Source organism: Electrophorus electricus, chromosome 19 (assembly GCF_041902795.1).
Source record: "Electrophorus electricus isolate QZ-2024a chromosome 19, ASM4190279v1, whole genome shotgun sequence".
NCBI lineage: Eukaryota > Metazoa > Chordata > Actinopteri > Gymnotiformes > Gymnotidae > Electrophorus > Electrophorus electricus.
The window spans coordinates 11834887-11851927 of record NC_137515.1 but is presented as its reverse complement, the minus strand read 5'-3'; the positions used below and the strand labels follow the sequence as shown (position 1 = coordinate 11851927).

Here is a 17041-nt window from a genome sequence, read left to right as displayed (position 1 = left end):
TCGTTCATCGGCTACCTCTGAGACGACGCTGGCAAACCAGAGGCATCAGATAGACCAAAAAAAAAAAAAAAGTAATTTTTTTTCCCTTTTTTTTCAGTTTTGTATTCAGTAAATGGAATTATTTCTATCAGGTAATTTTCTCACAAGAAAGCTTACAGCACAGAACAGTACAAGCTAGTTTTATTTTGAAGAACAAATCAGTATCAATTTGAAAGTAAAGTATTTCCCAGGGAACATGAAGGAACAGTAGATATAATAACTATTAATAATATTCACACCTGACGGTGCAGACAGTAAGGGACTAACACATGAAACTGTTCTACCTTCAACACTTAGTCATTCCACACTTTTTTTAATTCAAATGAGTTACATTCCATCATCAGGTTGACGGTGAGTGCCTTGTAAAAGTGCAGTTCACAGTTTTTAGCTGTCCATGTAGAAAACACCACCACAGCCATATCAATCTGATTTAGGACAACATGCCTCATTGGAAAATACAGTATGGCACTAGAGAACAAAGTAATCTTCAGAAGATTCCAGCTTCAGTCAGGAAGGTATTGGCCTCCAGTAGCATCCCCTTGATGTACACACACACAGTGTAGTACAATGTTATGAAATCCTGTGTGCTGAAGACCGTGTCTGCCAGAGCAAAGCCCAGTGTGGAGGGAATGAACCCTCTGCCATACTCCACCATCCAGGTCCCTGCACTCCATTGCACTGAGGTAGCCTCTCCCACTGTGTGAACAATTGTGTCACCTGTCAAAATCACACACACACACACACACACACACACACGTCACTTCCTGAAACCTTTGCATCCTACGTGCATAAATATTTTGGATACATATAATGATGATCACAATGCTGTTGGACAATAAGCCTAGAAATGCAATATGCATATGGAGCTTATGAAAAAATATACCATTACTGTCATACCTGGGTAGTAAGTCTCACTTTTAGTTGTTCCTTCTTTCCACTGCCTGAAGGTTCCAGAAATTATAGTGTCTGATATTTCTGCCCAATAACGCCCTGAAGAAGACATTAATAATAAATAAGCACATCTCTTTCAAAATGGAGATTATCCTTACAGCTAGGAACTTCATTTACTCAATGCTGTATAAGGCACTAGTTTTGCTATAAAATACATGTGTCTGAAACAGCAACCCAAGCAACATGCTCACAAATGTGTTATACCAGTCATAAGCTAAGGCAAAGCCAAGTCCAGTGAGAGTTTCTTGATCTATAGTATTGTGAAAACATATTAGTCTACCCATAAAAATTCTGTCTAAAGCCATTTATCAGGGCAGTAAGTATATATTTGATCCAGAAAGAAAAGTAAGCCAATGGTAAATTTGACAAAGTTTACTACTTTGATTTGGCTACATTTTCTTCTTTTCCACATAGCTTCCGTTAAGTTCTTCTGTACTTCTGCTGAGTCTGCAAGAGTTCTGTCATTTAACTGTATTCCATCAGTTAACAAATATCATCATTAGGAAATATTTTTTCCAAGTTAAACCTCAGAGAGAAACTTGTGTTTTATAGTCCTTTCACAGGATCTCGAGGACTTTTGATGATGTCTTGGCACTTTTTATTGTATTAGTTTTTGTGCTTTAATGGTGTAGCATATTATTGTTTGCTTGTGTTATACAGTGTTTTTTAAATGCAAATAAACACTTATAACTAAAATAAATAGCTAATAACTTCTTAGTTGGTCTATAACCTTTGCGCAGTACTGCAAGATTAAGTCACCTGAGTGTCCGCTTGTGTCGATCGCAGTCCCAAAGAGCAGCACATACTCTGTGAGAGAGGCATGGAGCAGGCACATGGAACCCATCCATCCACCCGCATTCACAAACACCCACTGCAAGTGCTCGTCAGGTAGTATGTGTCCTGGGTACCGCTTCCGCAACTCCACGACCACTTTAGAGAAAGCCTGTTCATGATCCTGACCTAGACACACATACACGGTATTGTTGTTGCATGGAAGTCTGACAAATTAGCTTAATTAGTAGTTATTGAAAACGTCTAATAAGTACTGCATAAATTTTAGTCTATATCTAAAAAGGGGGGAAAATATGCAATCATTATCAAAACAGATAACAAATCAACTTAAGATGAGAATTAACCTACAAATGTTTAAAAAAACTTAAGGTCCTGTATGGCTGGCTCTCAGTTGTGTGTAGTGAATATGACCCATACCAGATAGTCACCTTTCAAATAACTATTCAGAATAGCGAAAGTGGGAACTGCAGAGCAATGTTCCCTTACACGTCAGACTGGAAATTATATGGTCACGCAGTAATTTGTCTACTATCAATTAATTTAGATAACGTATCATGTGCCAGGTTATGCACAACAGCTAGGTATAATCGTATCCGGCAAATAGAACTTGCTACTTAGCCAGATAAGATCACTAGGTTAACTAACACTAGCTTGGTTAGAATTCTCGCGAATAGCCAGCTAATTTGATTAAACTCACAAGCAAAGTACAATAAAAAATAAATAATAAAAAATTGCTAGCCTGTTACACTAGTTTACACCTGAGCTTACCTGCGTACTGTTTGGCCAATTTGGCAACCTCCTCTTTTGTAAAGACATATCGCTTATGTGTCATCCAGTACTGTAAGAACTGGATCACTAAGACCAACACACCAACGGCCACCACGAGTTTGAGAAATTTTGTAGTTACGGACATTGTAATTAGGAATACGACTGCTGACGCAGCTATAGTGCAATATTAAACACGTTAGCGCAAACACCACACCTGTATATCAAAATCTAAGGCTTTAAAACATTTGACACACTTTCATTCTACCAAACAGATCATTTCACAAAACTAACAGACAGACAGGCTAGCTAGCTAGCTAGCCAGCATTGTAAACACCTGATGTTGGTCGACGTGACGAGAACCCTGACATGCATTTTTGACCAATCATCAGTCAACTTAAGTTGCTTTCGACCAATTAAATATTGCAAAATAGCTACTAGGAAGCGCGCGCTGTGTCTGTGTAATTACGAACATCAACATAGTACATAAATACGCAAATAATTAAGTGCATAATAAAAAATACCTTAACGTTAGTTACAGGTAAAACTACAGAACATGCAACAATACCGCTTTAGTTGTATAGAACTTACTTATTTCATCTTATGACACTGATTTGGAACCTAGCAGCATCGCTTTTTTATTTTGCGCTATTTTAACGCAAAAGCACCCACTAAAGTCTACAGGAAAAGACAAGAAACTTCCCAAAGGAAGACACTACGACCCCAGCTGACTACGAGATGACATATCTAGAAGCTTGTCTATTGCACTCTCTAAGCACTTTTAAAATAATTGACTTGGCGCGTCGTTACCCATTTTCATTGTGGACAGTGGTCTACTTTCTCTGTGTGCACTGTTACTCTACCTTTAGAGGAGACTGAAACCATAGTGCACCATGGATAGTGAGAGCAAACTCAGGTTCGATCCCAGAGGTAGGTTAATGGCTTCATAACCCCTGACTAATCATACATGTCATTCTGTCTTCGGTATTTTGTCGGCACAGGCTAATTTTATCTTAGGCTGCAGTATACGAAGTCATTGTTCTCCCATTATATTTTCCCATATATTTTCTGTTCAAGAGGCTGACAGTTTATGCGAGAATATACGGATTTAACAAACAGTTATACCGCAAGCCAAACTATCGGAAGATACCGTAGCCTTTTGTTTCACACTGCTAACTCGTGATCGGTCTCCTGGATCGTCCATTACTGTCATAGTTGCAACTTCCTCTACATTCAGTTACATCTGAATTTCAAATGAATGTAGGCTACGCATAGATGAGAGAACTATTTAACGTGTAGGCAGTCTTATACATCCAGCTTTTACACCATTTGATATCTATCTATCATTACGTTGGGCTCACTGTTTTTTACGTTTATTTTTACACCATCTCTCATTACCTTGTTTCATTAGAGCACCAGCATCTAAGGTATAATCCTCTGCGGGACTCCTGGGTTCTGGTCTCAGCCCATCGGATGAAGCGTCCCTGGAAAGGACAAGTAGAAAAACCGCCTGAAGAAAACATCCCGCGACATGACCCAAACAACCCCCTCTGTCCTTTAAGCACCAGGGCCAATGGGGAGGTAATATGTTAACTCCATAGAATGTAGGCCTACTCGTCACTTGTCACCAGTGCCGACCTAGGCCCTGAAATCACGTTCTAGTTTTTCATATGCCATGTGGAAACAGGAGTCAGCAAACATTTCTACCTTTATTGCAGACAACCTTTGTTGTGTATATGTTTTGGCAAAAGTATTTCATTTACAAAGTCTTAAGGCCTGAATAATTTGTGCTGAATAACCACACTAGGTCATTTCCTGTTGTTACACACAGACCTGTGGTGAGTTATTTGCTCTAGGAGACTATCAGTCGTACACATAGACATAATGGTCCGTTTTTCTGTGTTGTCCTCTGAGTCCATGTAATGGTGTGTAGCCTTAAAATTGTCTTATTTGAGCAACTTTCAGTATGTCCTTGAGTGCCTGAAAGTGTAATCCTGCATTGTGGGTGCTGATTTTTCATTTTTTTTCTTTTTTTTATAGTCTCTGGTAAAACCTTGCTCGCTGCAGAAACTGGTGCCTTCATTCATTATATCTTATGTGACTAAGCAAAAGAAATGATAATTTATGCAGCTATGAACTAATGCTATTTTTAATGAGTTCCAAATTGTAACAAATTTCCTTCAAGGGAGATTTTGATCATTTTATTAGCAAAATCTACAATTTGAATGTAATCTTCAGTCTACCGTAATCTTTCAATTTTACCTGCTGTTTCAGGTGAATCCTGAGTATGACAGCACTTTTCTCTTTGATAATGACTTCCCTGCGCTGCAGCCAGATGCTCCAGACCCTGGTAAGAGCAGCAGGTTTTATTGCTCCAAGCACTCAAGCAGGGTCCTGTCACCTTGCCATCCATCCAGGAGAAGTTTCCTGGGCATCCCAGACAGTCACTTGTTGTGGGTCACAAATATGTATTTGTTTTATGCTATAGCCAGCATTTTGCTGAATATCTCTGAGAAATCTCTGGGCATACATAAATGATAGATGAAGAATATCTCGGTCAAGAGTTGGATACAGTAATTGTTGAATGGGCAGACCTGCAAAGAAGGGTATATATGTACTTGTTACATTTTATTGCTTCCAATTTTGTGTATGGAAACATTGTTTCCCAAAGACCATATGTTCCTTATGTGTCATAGGTTCAAATTATCACCCTCTGTTCCAGGCCAAAGCTGCAAGGGGGATTTGGTGAGAAAACTTCATCCTTTTCTGTAGAATACCCAGAGGCCTATTATGCTCCCTCAGACCAAACGTGCAACAGTCTTCCCCATTCATTCCACAGGCACATGCTCAGCCAAGCCTCCTGTCTCAATTTCCATTAGACTTTCACAGTAGGATTTGTCTGCATGTGCATTGACTGAATAATGAACACATGATCTACAGGAGACATTCTTGAGCTATTTAGGAAGCTGTGTGCATGCATTGTTCATTCAGACATATCAGAAGTGAAAATAACTTGTCTGAGTGTTTTTATTATTGTATCCAATATACTATGTTGGATGTATTTTTGGAAGGTACCCATAGTAAAGGAGACCGCTGTAACTATGAGAAGTAAGACTCTAGTTCTCCCTTCCTGTCAGATAAATTGTAAACAATGGCCATTTTGCTTTGAGGGAATCGAGGTCCCTTACATTTTCTGAGCACTGTACATTTGGCTCCTGGCTACACAGTCTAAGGAAGCGCTTTCCCTTAGCTTATTAGTGCCCAGTGCTGGAACACTAATGCTTTGTGTCCTCTCCAGAGAAGCTGCTATTCGAGGAGAAAGGGCAAAGCCGAATGATTTTTGTATTCAAACTTGTGGCAAATTGAAGTTAAATCAATAAGTGGGGGGCGGGGTGGGGGTGCTGGGTCAGGGCTTCTATCAGCACTGGTGTAGTTCCTTAATGAGGTGGAACATGCCTTTTGTGGGCTGTTTTCATGCTACCAAAGTTTCCTCTGCATCTGTTCACTTTCTGTGTTGCAGGTTGATTTATTGGTGTGCACAGTGCTGTATGTGACTGTCATGTGGTGTTGTGTAGGGTTCTTACTTTGAAAAGGAATGCACAGACTTTAGGGAGCTTATGGATAGTTTAGTCATGTTCTGGCCTAAAATCTTCAAGAGCAGCACTCTGTTGGTAAGTGAATGTGGGAAAGATCTGTTGCTGTAGTCATGTGATGTTTTAGGCTTAAGGTACAAAATCAGATCAGAGAAGAGAATTTTCTGTTTGACTAAAGAAAGCCTAAATGTCATTTATTTTAAAGTGATGTATTGTGTGTCCGGGTCTGGCTCACATCTTTTTGAATATGACCTATGCAGACATACAATTTGGCTAACTAAAACAGAGCATGTATACAGGATGTGTTTCCGGACTGAAATATATGATTAGCACTGAGTGGACAACACAAGCCTGATTGTTTTTTGATGTCAGGAACTGAAGTGCTAGCTGACATCTCTTACGAACACTAGGTGGTGCTGTCATCAAGACTGTGTAACTGATGAAATTCTAGTGTGGTGAGATGTTATGCTCAAGTTGATCTGTGATCTGTTATGACCTTTAGTCGAACAGCTGTGCACATTTTCGATTTACCAGCATAAAAAAGTCAAAGTTAAACTTTATTCTTTAAAAAAAAAAAAAAAAAAAAAAAAGTCAGCCAGCAGTGTTAAGTCATATAATTTTTATCTTCCCTGGCTCCATCCCTTTTACTACACTGGCTTGAAAATGAAAACTCCACTAAAGCACTCAGACTCCACTGACCTGTCTGAAGTAGTGATGTGTGTGTTTGTGTGCGTGTAGGAAGCCAATTAGTGCTCCAGCCTCAGCAAAGGCTAGCATAGGAAAGTCTCCTGTGACCTTCCCTCAGGTCTTCCTTCCTCACATGGGCAGCTCATGTTGTTTTGCTTGAGTTACCGAACGCGCCGCTTGAGGTGCCGACAAGTCGCGCGCAGCGGACTGCTAAGTCCTGGCCGCAGATGAGGAGCTAAGGAGTAGATCAGAGGGGGGCTCTGCTTTGGAGAGGGCTGCTGTGTGCCCTTTGAAGCTAGCCATGTCCTACCGTCTCGGCCTGGGTGAAAGACTGCTGGGAAGTCTGGGGTCAGTGTCGACTAGCGCAGCGCAGTGCATAGAGTGCCTACGAACTCCCACCGCGGTGTGTGGAATGGGGAACTAGCGCGCACGTAGGGAGGTTGCCCTTTTTATTATGCAGCGGTCAGGATCAAAGGTGTCAGTGTGTAGAGGGAATCAGTCCTACATGCAGTGCGGCACACATTTAATTTGATAACATGCAATCTGCGACTTGTACCCTGTGGCCTTTGCATTGGACATGCCACTAGCAGATGCAGATCTGTGAAGATTACTTTGAAGTGACTAAGGGAAAACAAAATGATTCTTTAGTTTTTTTGGTAGAAGGGGAAATTGGGTTATAGGAATGTTTTGATGTTACATTCAAATGGATATGACTTATCTAATGCTTGTTTTCCCTCAGTAAGGTCATGTGCTTTCACCCCTGGTCGGACATCACCCTTCCCTTAATGCAACCAGGGGAGATCCGCAAGGTGATTGACAAGTGGGCTGAGTTGATAGAGGAGCTAGGGTCCACCTATCCATGGGTGCAGGTAAGACATTCTGGAGAGTGACCTAGTATCAGATTCCTTCCCATTTTCTGGTGATGTTAGACACAGAAGCTGGTCTAAAAGCAGTATTTTCAGATGCTTCGAGTTGTGGACCACACTCAGTTTCTCCTGCACTAGTTAACAAACAAACAAGTGTTGTGCATATTACAGCAACTCAGTTTTAAATAAGTGACATCTAAGCACACTGGGAGTTGCGAACATTGTACTGAAACGTTTGTATCAAAAGACATTCTCTCCCAGCCGGACATGGATTATTCTCTTTCTCCATATCATGTAACAGTCCATGTTTTAAAGCAGCCAGCCTGAGCTGGGGACAACATTAGCTTTGGCTCTCATGACAGTCTTCCACAGTCTTTGCTAATTGGATCAATTGGGAGCGGGCTTCCTCAGTGAGGGCTTCTCAGGCTTAATCAATGTGAAGCAGTGCAATGTGTTTCTCTGGCCTCCGTCAGCGTATTAAAGCCTCTAAACAGAATGGCCGTGCACCTCAGAGCCTGCCAGCGCTTGTAAGTGTCCAGAACTGAGCTGAGCTGTGTCAGGTTGGAGCAGGAACTCCAGCATAAGCTTACAGACCGTTAAGGGCTAAAATGGTTGATAAGGTCTCGATGACAATCGGAAGGTTCATCAGCTTGTGAAAACATGGCTTTATTAAAGGGTTGTATGGCAGGAACAAAGGATATCCATTTCTCTTTTAATTGTGTGTGTGTGTGTGTGTTTGTTTTATTACTGAGTTATGACTTTGCTCTGGACACTTGCTGGGTTCACACCAAAGGCCACTGTGGTATCAGAGGCAGGCATTAAGGAGCACTTAGCACTTTCAACTTTTTGTCAAGGACTTTTTGAGGCTTCAAGAGCAGTTAGCAAACTTGTTAAAGGTCAGCCTGCCTATACGTCAGGCTGGTCTTTAATGTGGACTAGTCTGGGAAGCCTCAAGGAGCCCTGCGCCTCTAACCTCTTGAGCGCACTCTCCAAGCCTCTCATGTTGTTTGTCTGCTGGAGAGGATCACTCTAGCAACCCTTCAGATAAAGCCGGGTGGTTATCTGCTCTCTGCTAAAGGCATCAGAGCGTGTGGTTACCCCCCCCCCCCCCACCCTAAGATTTACAGACCCTGACGAACAACGACGTTAGACAAGTCAATATTTATCAAGCAGAGTAGACAAGGGCAGATCCTGCGCAAATCCTTTCATATTGCCCCTGAGGGAGGCCTGAGGAAGTCTTAAAACTCTCCCCGACAGGAGGTTTCCTCTGCCACGGTCCTGCGCACACTGCTGGGCTTTGACCTAGCATATTTGTGTGTTTACACTTTGTGTGTGTGTGTGTGTGTGTGTGTGTGTGTGTGTGTGTGTGTGTGTGTGTGTGTGTGTGTGTGTGTGTGTGTGTGTGTGTGTGTGTGTGTGTGTGTGTGTGTGTGTGTGTGTGTGTTTCTTTGCTGTGGTTGTGTGTAGACAGACCTGGCGTATAGTTGTATGGTTCCATTTACAGTAGTGGCTGCACACACTGTTAGTGTGTAGCTCTGCATGCATAGTGTGTCCTTGTGACAGCGCATCATAGCTCTACTCTAAATTTAATCATTAATTTCTTTCCTTCTCTCTCTCTCTCTCTCTCGCTCTCTCACCTTTCAGATCTTTGAGAATAGAGGTGCCATGATGGGCTGCTCCAACCCTCATCCTCACTGTCAGGTATGGTGCTATCTCAGCCCTTGAGCCTGGCCATTCAGCTTCCTACCCATTAGCACTCATGCTTGCTACCTCACTCAGATATGCAGTGTTGTTTTTTCTTTCTTCTTGTGGATTTTCTTTCTTCTTGTGGATTAAGTGGCCATCTGGAATGCACCTACAATAGGGCTTTAACTGTCACTCTGGCACAGAGTGCACTGATGAGACAGGGCTTATGTAGAGGGCCACTTAACTGCTCCTTGGACTCCAATTAGAGGGTGAAAAGGATGTTCCGGCAGCATACACCCCTGGAACTGTCTTCCTCTATTTTGGGATCCGATGAGGTTCTCCTACGTCTGGGTTTGAACTGCATTCGTGTGTGTGTGTGTGTGTGTGTGTGTGTGTGTGTGTACTTGGGCATGTGCGCTTGTAGGGCAGCTATAAAAAAAAAAAAAAATGCAGCCAAAGGGTGACTATGGAAGCAGGTGGAGTTGGTACCTCGCTGCGCCTGATGGAACTCAGCACGGCATGTTAGCAACATCATCTCTCAGTTTGCCTCTCCTGTCTTGTCCTCTCCTGTCCTCGCTTGGGTGTCTGTCTCGCCCTCCTTGTCTCCAGATGCAGGCAGGCTGTCATCATAGTGCCGTGACGGTGGAGCAAGTCGAGCATTCCTCCAGGCTCTCCACCTCACCTCCACAGTGACTCTACTGCTTGCTCATAACCCTAGTGTGCAGGAACACCATGTTGGGCTGAGATCCACCAATCACTAGGGGGCAATAGAGGACCTTGAGTAAGTTGAGTGAACTGTGAAAGAAATCTTAGCAGCCACCTGTTCTTGTTTTTCCATTCAAATGCCTCTCTGTGGGAAAGCAGGCTAAGGCTACTTGTATGGTAATGTTTTCATAGTATGTCACTGACTGTCACTGAGCTCAGTCAGTTCAGACTTGTTAGTGGGACGGTTTATTGGGATGGCTATCTAGACACAGAATGAGACTCATTTTGGAGTTATACTGTTAACTGAGTTTTTTGTTAAAACTCCTTTAAAAGTCTTACATGAGGTCTTAATTGTGTCTAGAAAAACGTTTTTTTCTCTCTCGCACGGGAAGTCAGTTAATTTTTTCCAAAGACAAGGGATACCTGTTCAGTACAAGTGTCTGCTTAAAGTGATCTGGGAAGTCTTCACTATTTTGTGACTTTGTACATACTAAAACAAAGGAGATACAGATGCATCCCTGTGCCTTTCATAGACACTGTGTGCCTCATCAAATGACGCCTCCTCCTTAGACCTAATAGACTCCTTCCTGTCATCTTCAATGCAGTTTCCCTGGCAACACTTTATCTATACATCATGAACTCACCGTGACAGTTCCCTTGCAAGCCAGTCACCCAGACCATGCCTGCTTTCTCGTCTGCCTGGGTCTGGGGCTGTGGTTCACAGTCCAGATTGCATCGAGCTCATGCTAAGCCTGACAGCTTTTTAGTGCTGGGCCCCATGGCTTCTATCAATGGGCTGAGCTAAATATAGACTGACAAATCTTCCTTCACATGCCTGCCCCTTTGGAGAGCTAGCAGCCCTCCGTGCCCCAGTGGAGGACACTGGCTCTGCCAATGAGCACCCTGCCAGGGCTGGAGAAGCTCACCAGCTCACCTTCCCCAGTGAAAAGAGGGGCTGAGCAAGGTGGACTTCAGTTCAGGAGCCGGTCGGGGACAAGGTGTGTACAGCATGAGAGAGAGAGAGAGAGGAGATGGCGAAGGAATGGGAGAAGCACATTGGTAGAGATGAAAATGAAAGGAGGAAAGAGGGCAATGGATGGAAAGAGAGAACAGGCGTGCTTGCATCAGGAGTTATACAGTAGGACAGCTGTGCTGATACAGCTCCGGATATCTCTGGCTTCTTCCTCTCCCTCCTCTTATCATACGCACCCAGACTTTCACCTTTGTGAGACTTGCGTACAGTTCCAGAAATGGCCCGGAGGCACGTCTGCCTCCTCATAAGGGAGGTTGTGCAAGCACTAGTCTGGCTTAGGGGTGCTCATTCGGTTTGTGTGATGTCCTCGGCACGCTGTGTGTGTTTGAGTAGTGCTGTACTTTTCATACTTGGTGGGCTGGAGCAGATTTAAGTTGTTTAGTGAAAATGAAATGAGGGAAGGTAACTGTTGGTCCTGGAAATCAGCCAAAATTGCAATGCAAACACAACCAGGTGATTAGCATCGCTTTTTTCTCTTTTTTGTTTAATTTAGTTATTTGTCTATCTCTATCATAATCTGACAGTATGTTTCTTTTATGTTTGGGTGCTTAATTTGTGTAACTTTTTTTAGCTTGTTTCAACAGTTATTCAGCAATCATTCTAGAGGTAGCAAGCAAAGTCTGTTTATCAAAATCACCAGTGTCTTTTTGCCATTTGTGCTGCAAAACCTGTCGTCAAGTCTTCAATCTCCTTCAATCTCTACAGACTCGTGGAGACTTTATAAACAGCTAACAATGGCTGTGTTTTACTAAAGAGATTAATTAAAAATATATATATTTTAAGATGTGCCTTTATGCCCCAGACCTGAACTTCTGACTGTAAACGCTTGTGTGTTTCCGACATAGTCAAAGTGTGTGTGATTCGGTTATAAATGAAACATAACAAAGGCAGCAGCCCAAACAGCATGGCAAAGTGGAGAACTGCTCACAGAAGACTCCAGACCAGAGCATGGCAGAGGGGTGCTCAAGAATCAGTGGAGGAATTGGGTTATACTGCATGCCAGGGGGCAATAAAGAATTGGAGAATTGGTGATATGAATATGATCCTGCATATTCTCTCTCTCTCTCTCTCTATGTGCTCTGTGGATTTAAAATAAAATGTGTGTATGTGTGTGTATATATGTGTGTGTATATGTGTGTGTGTGTGTATATATAAATAAAAAGTTGGGGGAGAACTCTGCTGAAATCACTTAAAAATGCATTAGGCATAATTCCAAAATTCCCATGTGGAGATATTTGCTGTGAATACCACTAGGCTTTTGAAGTACTATCCAGGCAGTGTGGAGTCCATGGAGGGCAGACCGAAGAGCTTCATTTTCTCTGAGTGCAGAGAGGGACCTGCTCACTAGGTCGGTGCAACCGTATAAAAAATCTCCCAGGCAGTTTTAGCTGTGGCCCAGCTGTTTAGACACTGATCCTGTCTGCCTCGGACCATGTGGGAAATCTGCGGCACTCGTGTCTGCACCTTTATCAGACAGAACAGGGGTACTGGAATGTTTCATTCTACATGTGTATGACCTGTTGTGTGTTTGGCCTGGAAGCACAAAGGATGCCCATTACCAGGCTTCACTAACATGTTAAGTAAATGTCTGCTGGAGTTAAGTGAAGTCCCAAAGGTTAGTTTTGGCAGGGGGTTGTGTTATAGCAAACCTACCCTCAGATCTATGTTTTTTGTTTGTTTGAATAATTTGGAGTGCAGTTACAGACTTGTGAAATGCAGTTTTGGGTTATTTGTGTTTCAGTTCTGGCAGTGGAATCATGGCTGTTGTGCATTCTTTTTTAATTCAATGTCTGTCCATTTTCTTTCATATATCAGAGCAGAAGACTTGTGTTTGATCAGACATCTGTGTGATACCATACTTCTCGATCTTGAGAAGGTCCACACTATTAATATGTTCCCATGATCTCTCCTCTGTCCTTTACTCAAAGTTTGCACAGTGAACTCCAGACTGATTCCGTTCCATTTAGCATCATCTCCCTGGTCATTTATCATAGACTTATCACAGCCAGTAAGTAAATATAAGATGATGTTTTCTCTAGCCTAACCCAGATGGCTCTATCACTGTTTCAGCCTTCCATGAATAAATGCATGAGGTCATGTATAAATGTGTAATTTTACTTATCCATTTACAAAGTGAGAGATAGAGGACACACCGGGAAAGGACTGATAGGAGATTGACATTCTCCAGGTAAACTTTGGCTGATGGCTTTCTAGATGGGAAGTCAGTCTGGAGCACGTGGTGGGCTGCGACGCGAGAAAGAAAGAAATAGCACGGTGCATATGGCAGCGAAAACGTCAATCATCCAGAAATCCTGCAGCAGGGAAAATATTAATACTCGGCCCTGCCCATGTTCCAAACCTTGCCTGCAGGTAGTAATCCAAACACTGGACCGTCTCGGTTTTTGTGCCTCCAATGGCATTACTGCTAGGTTCTATTTAATGGCAGAAGAGACAGTGCTCCTGCCATTCATTTATCTTTAGCCATTCTTATACTTGTTTTGCACAAGGGAGAGATGGCGGGGCGATGGACGACTGGTGTCTGGCGGCTCATGCAGGTTCACAGGCTGACGTGGCCTGCAGTGTCGGCAGGCAGACAGGCAGAGAGCCTGCGATTAGCTGTCCTCCCTGCTGCTCCACACCCTACCCCCCAGCCCCTCTCTCCTCTTCTCCCCAAATGCCTCCTTTATCACTGCTGACATTCAAATAGGCAGCTGCAGTGTGGATGAACTGTCTGTGTTTGTGCTGTGTCTCCTGCCTCTGTTGCACACAGGCAGCCAGAGGTCCACGCGGCTTCCACCCTCCACCTAGATGAGAAGAGCTTTTAAAATAAAGAGGGCTGAGACTGTGTGCACAAACTCTTTGGCATAAAACATTATCAGTTTATGATGACTAATTGATTTTTGGTCAGCTAAGGCCGTGTGTGTGTGTGCGCGTGCACGCTTGCATGCGCATGCATGTATGTCGAGAGACCTGATGTTTAATGCATGAGCACAGCATGTTCTTTTTGAATGAATTCTGGATGAGATTACCTGGTTGACCCTTGCCCACCTCACAGGAAGTTATGCTGTCATCCACTGTGCATAAATAGAGCACTTTATGCCTGTGCCTTGAAAACAATTAAGAGAATGATGATGGTGTGAGGGCTCTTTCAACTGGCTGTCTCACAGTACAAATGGTAGATGATATATCACTTTCTCGCCCCTTTGGTCAGACTCCTACGTAAGGCACTGCTTCTTTTCCATCTTCCTGGGCTCACCACAGGTGCTCTGTTATAATGTCTCTCAAAACAATAGCTTGAAAAGTCTTCAAAAAACTCTGTTCAACTGTGATTCATGTTCTGGAAGAGATCAGCTTCAGACTGGGGTAATCCTTCTGAAGTTCATCTGCTTTTAATATAAGCACTGGCCACTGCTGCGCAGGCCTGTAAAAATCACCCACAAAAAAGATGGGGAGGGTGGGGGTTTGGGGGGGCTGTTGGACGCCAGGACTACTAGTAATGAGTCATTTTCTTTTACGTAATCCTTCATTTTGAGAAATCCTCACGAGCACAGACATTTTGGTGCGCAGCCTTGAACGCAGTATAAACACGAACAAACAAAGAGAGGCTCCGATCCAGATGTTATGAAAGTGAGCAAGACCGACTGCCCGTGCCTTCAGAAGAGACGATTATTTTTTCTCGAGTGTTATTTAATTTTTATTGCTGTATAACAGTTTGATGGAAGAGAAACATGCTTTTATCCTAAAATTAATCCACACTGCTTAATGTAATGCTGAAAGAGAACACCAGCTGACCATTTTTCCCCTTCATTGTGTTTTCACCATTGCAGGCCTCCATTCTGATGACAAGACTTCTGTCTAGTTTTACTGCTAGCACGTTTTCAGGGATTACATTCCATGAATAACAGTGCTGTAAAGTTCACTCTGGTCTCCCATTTGGTTTTACTCTGTGGCTTGGCCCTGGGACACTTGATATGAAAAACTAGTTGTGGAAGACATTTTGGAGATTTGTACCATTTGGGCTGACTGTTATTGGTAATTTTGATGTAATGTCTCCCTCTATCAAAGAGAAGTTTCCACACGGGAATATGCTAGAACCTTGCAGCAGTGTGAGCGGTTTTGTCATGACGTATGAGGAAAATGGAGAAGAGTTGAGATCATGGTCAAACGGATGTATGCTTGACATGAGACTTTATTCAAAACCTTATTTACTGTTTTACACTCTAGGTGAATTTCTACAACGAACCCGAGCCAAAGTGCCTCTCTAATCAAAGCCTAAAAATCTCTCAGGGTTATGAATTGGAGTGCAGAAATTGAATTAGGAAAAGGAGCTATGGTGAGTGTGTTGCTGAATTAGTTGCTTTTGAAAACAGACCTGTCTAAGCAAATAGTCTTTAGTTAGACCCTGCAGTATTTTCTGTTCCATCACTTAGTTAATTTTATCTTTATTCAATTTAATCACCTTTGATAGTCCAGTAGTTTTGCCTTGTAATTATAGCAGCACACAAATTTTAGCAGTTCAGCTCCTCTGCTTGTTTATGATCTATGACAATAGTAAATTGCCCATAATGTATGACATTTTAGCAGTATGTTGTGGGTCAAAAAATGCTCAAATTAATTTGACCGTTTAATCAAAACATTCCTGAATTTCACGAGCCTCTGACCATTTAGTTAAAACATTATTTTTAATAGAACTTACTCTGTCAGGCTTATATAAGTCTTAAATCTTGACTTTTTTTTGTCCTAGGAGATTTTGTCTTTCTGTATGTGGTGTAGTCATCACTCACATATCCCTGAAAACAGATGCTGAGTTTATGGTGGTGCTTAAAATTTAATGAATAAATCCTGATTGCAACTCTTCATTCCAGTTATAACAGACGTCTTGGAAGAGTTGCCGCACTATGTTTGAACTGAGATTACAAGAATGTTCTCCACTTAATGTGGTGATGAAGGAAACCGGGCACTTTTTCTGAAAGTCTGACCAGGACAATCAAGACCAGTTAAACTTTATTAGGCATTAATCAGCGAGTCCAGAATGTTGAAACATAGCACGTGCATTGGCATCAGCTTTGTAAAAGAATTGAGAAGGGGGTCACATCATTGGTGTGGTTCTTTTGCTACCTTCACACAGGCCAGTTGAAAACAATATTCTGTTAGGTGATGATGCCTGTTGATTGATTACCCACCTCAGAAGATCTTAAATAGCTCAGTGTCACTGCAAATGAAGCCTTGGGATTCCTACTTCTTGGGATTCCTACTTCTAATGTGCTTTTCATAGTTTCCTTATATAAAGTGCAAACTCTCTTATCACTGTTCTTTCTTGTTTTCCCCTATCTCTCCTTTAGTCCTTTTTCAATCATTAAGCTGAAATAAGCTGTAGGAAAGGTATTAATAATATATTTTATACAACAGCAGTGCCTTGGTTGAACGTTAACCTTGTTTTTCATCCGTTGCGATTTAATGGAAGCTGTGGATTCTGATTTTGGATTCTATGCCACATTTCTCTTGATTCAAATGTGATTCTCAGTATATAGGAAATGCTGGAAAATAAATGATGTGCTAAAACTATGAAACCATTGAGAGGTAGTGATTGGACTGTAATTTTGTTCATTTGTTAACAGGGTGTACAAGAATACCTTGCTGTCTTATGTATGGGCTATGTCGGAGTTCCTCTACTTCAGGTCCGTCTGTGCTCAGTGTCAGGGCCTGAGGTGATAATGCTAGGATGAAAGTCTCTTGGTGCAGACACAGTGGGGAAGAGAGAATCTCAATCACAAAGTGGACAGATTTTTCCCACTGGCTCCATGCACATCTCATGAAACACTCCAAAGCCACACACTTTGTAGCAGGTCCTTGTGCTAGGAAGTGTAGCCCTAGTCAGTATCTGCTGCTGATTCACCTAAACCTTCTCTGTGGGGCAGCAGATG

The 17041-nt window shown here is 42.4% G+C and overlaps 2 protein-coding genes across 3 annotated transcripts in view; one reads left to right on the top strand and one right to left on the bottom strand.

The window, feature by feature from the left end:
- Positions 1 to 163: 163 nt before the first annotated feature.
- Positions 164 to 2899, bottom strand: sigmar1 (sigma non-opioid intracellular receptor 1). The gene is made up of 4 exons (XM_027031129.3): positions 2551 to 2899; positions 1750 to 1950; positions 937 to 1029; positions 164 to 756 (listed from the first exon to the last, which is right to left on the bottom strand). The coding sequence occupies exons 1-4, from the start codon at positions 2693 to 2695 to the stop codon at positions 527 to 529; spliced, it is 669 nt and encodes a 222-aa protein (XP_026886930.1). The 5' UTR covers positions 2696 to 2899; the 3' UTR covers positions 164 to 526.
- A 340-nt stretch (positions 2900 to 3239) lies between these two features.
- galt (galactose-1-phosphate uridylyltransferase) overlaps positions 3240 to 17041 on the top strand; it is a 54592-nt gene continuing 40790 nt past the window's right edge. The window contains exons 1-6 of one of the 2 annotated variants that reach the window (XR_014118688.1): positions 3240 to 3477; positions 3959 to 4128; positions 4822 to 4897; positions 5244 to 5292; positions 7567 to 7696; positions 9338 to 9394. Coding sequence is in view for 1 of the 2 variants with exons in the window: in XM_035535919.2 (XP_035391812.1) it covers positions 3441 to 3477; positions 3959 to 4128; positions 4822 to 4897; positions 5244 to 5292; positions 7567 to 7696; positions 9338 to 9394 (519 nt within the window). In the remaining variant the exon portion in view is untranslated. The remainder of the gene's footprint in view (positions 3478 to 3958; positions 4129 to 4821; positions 4898 to 5243; positions 5293 to 7566; positions 7697 to 9337; positions 9395 to 17041) is intronic. The other variant, XM_035535919.2, reaches the window with a different exon arrangement.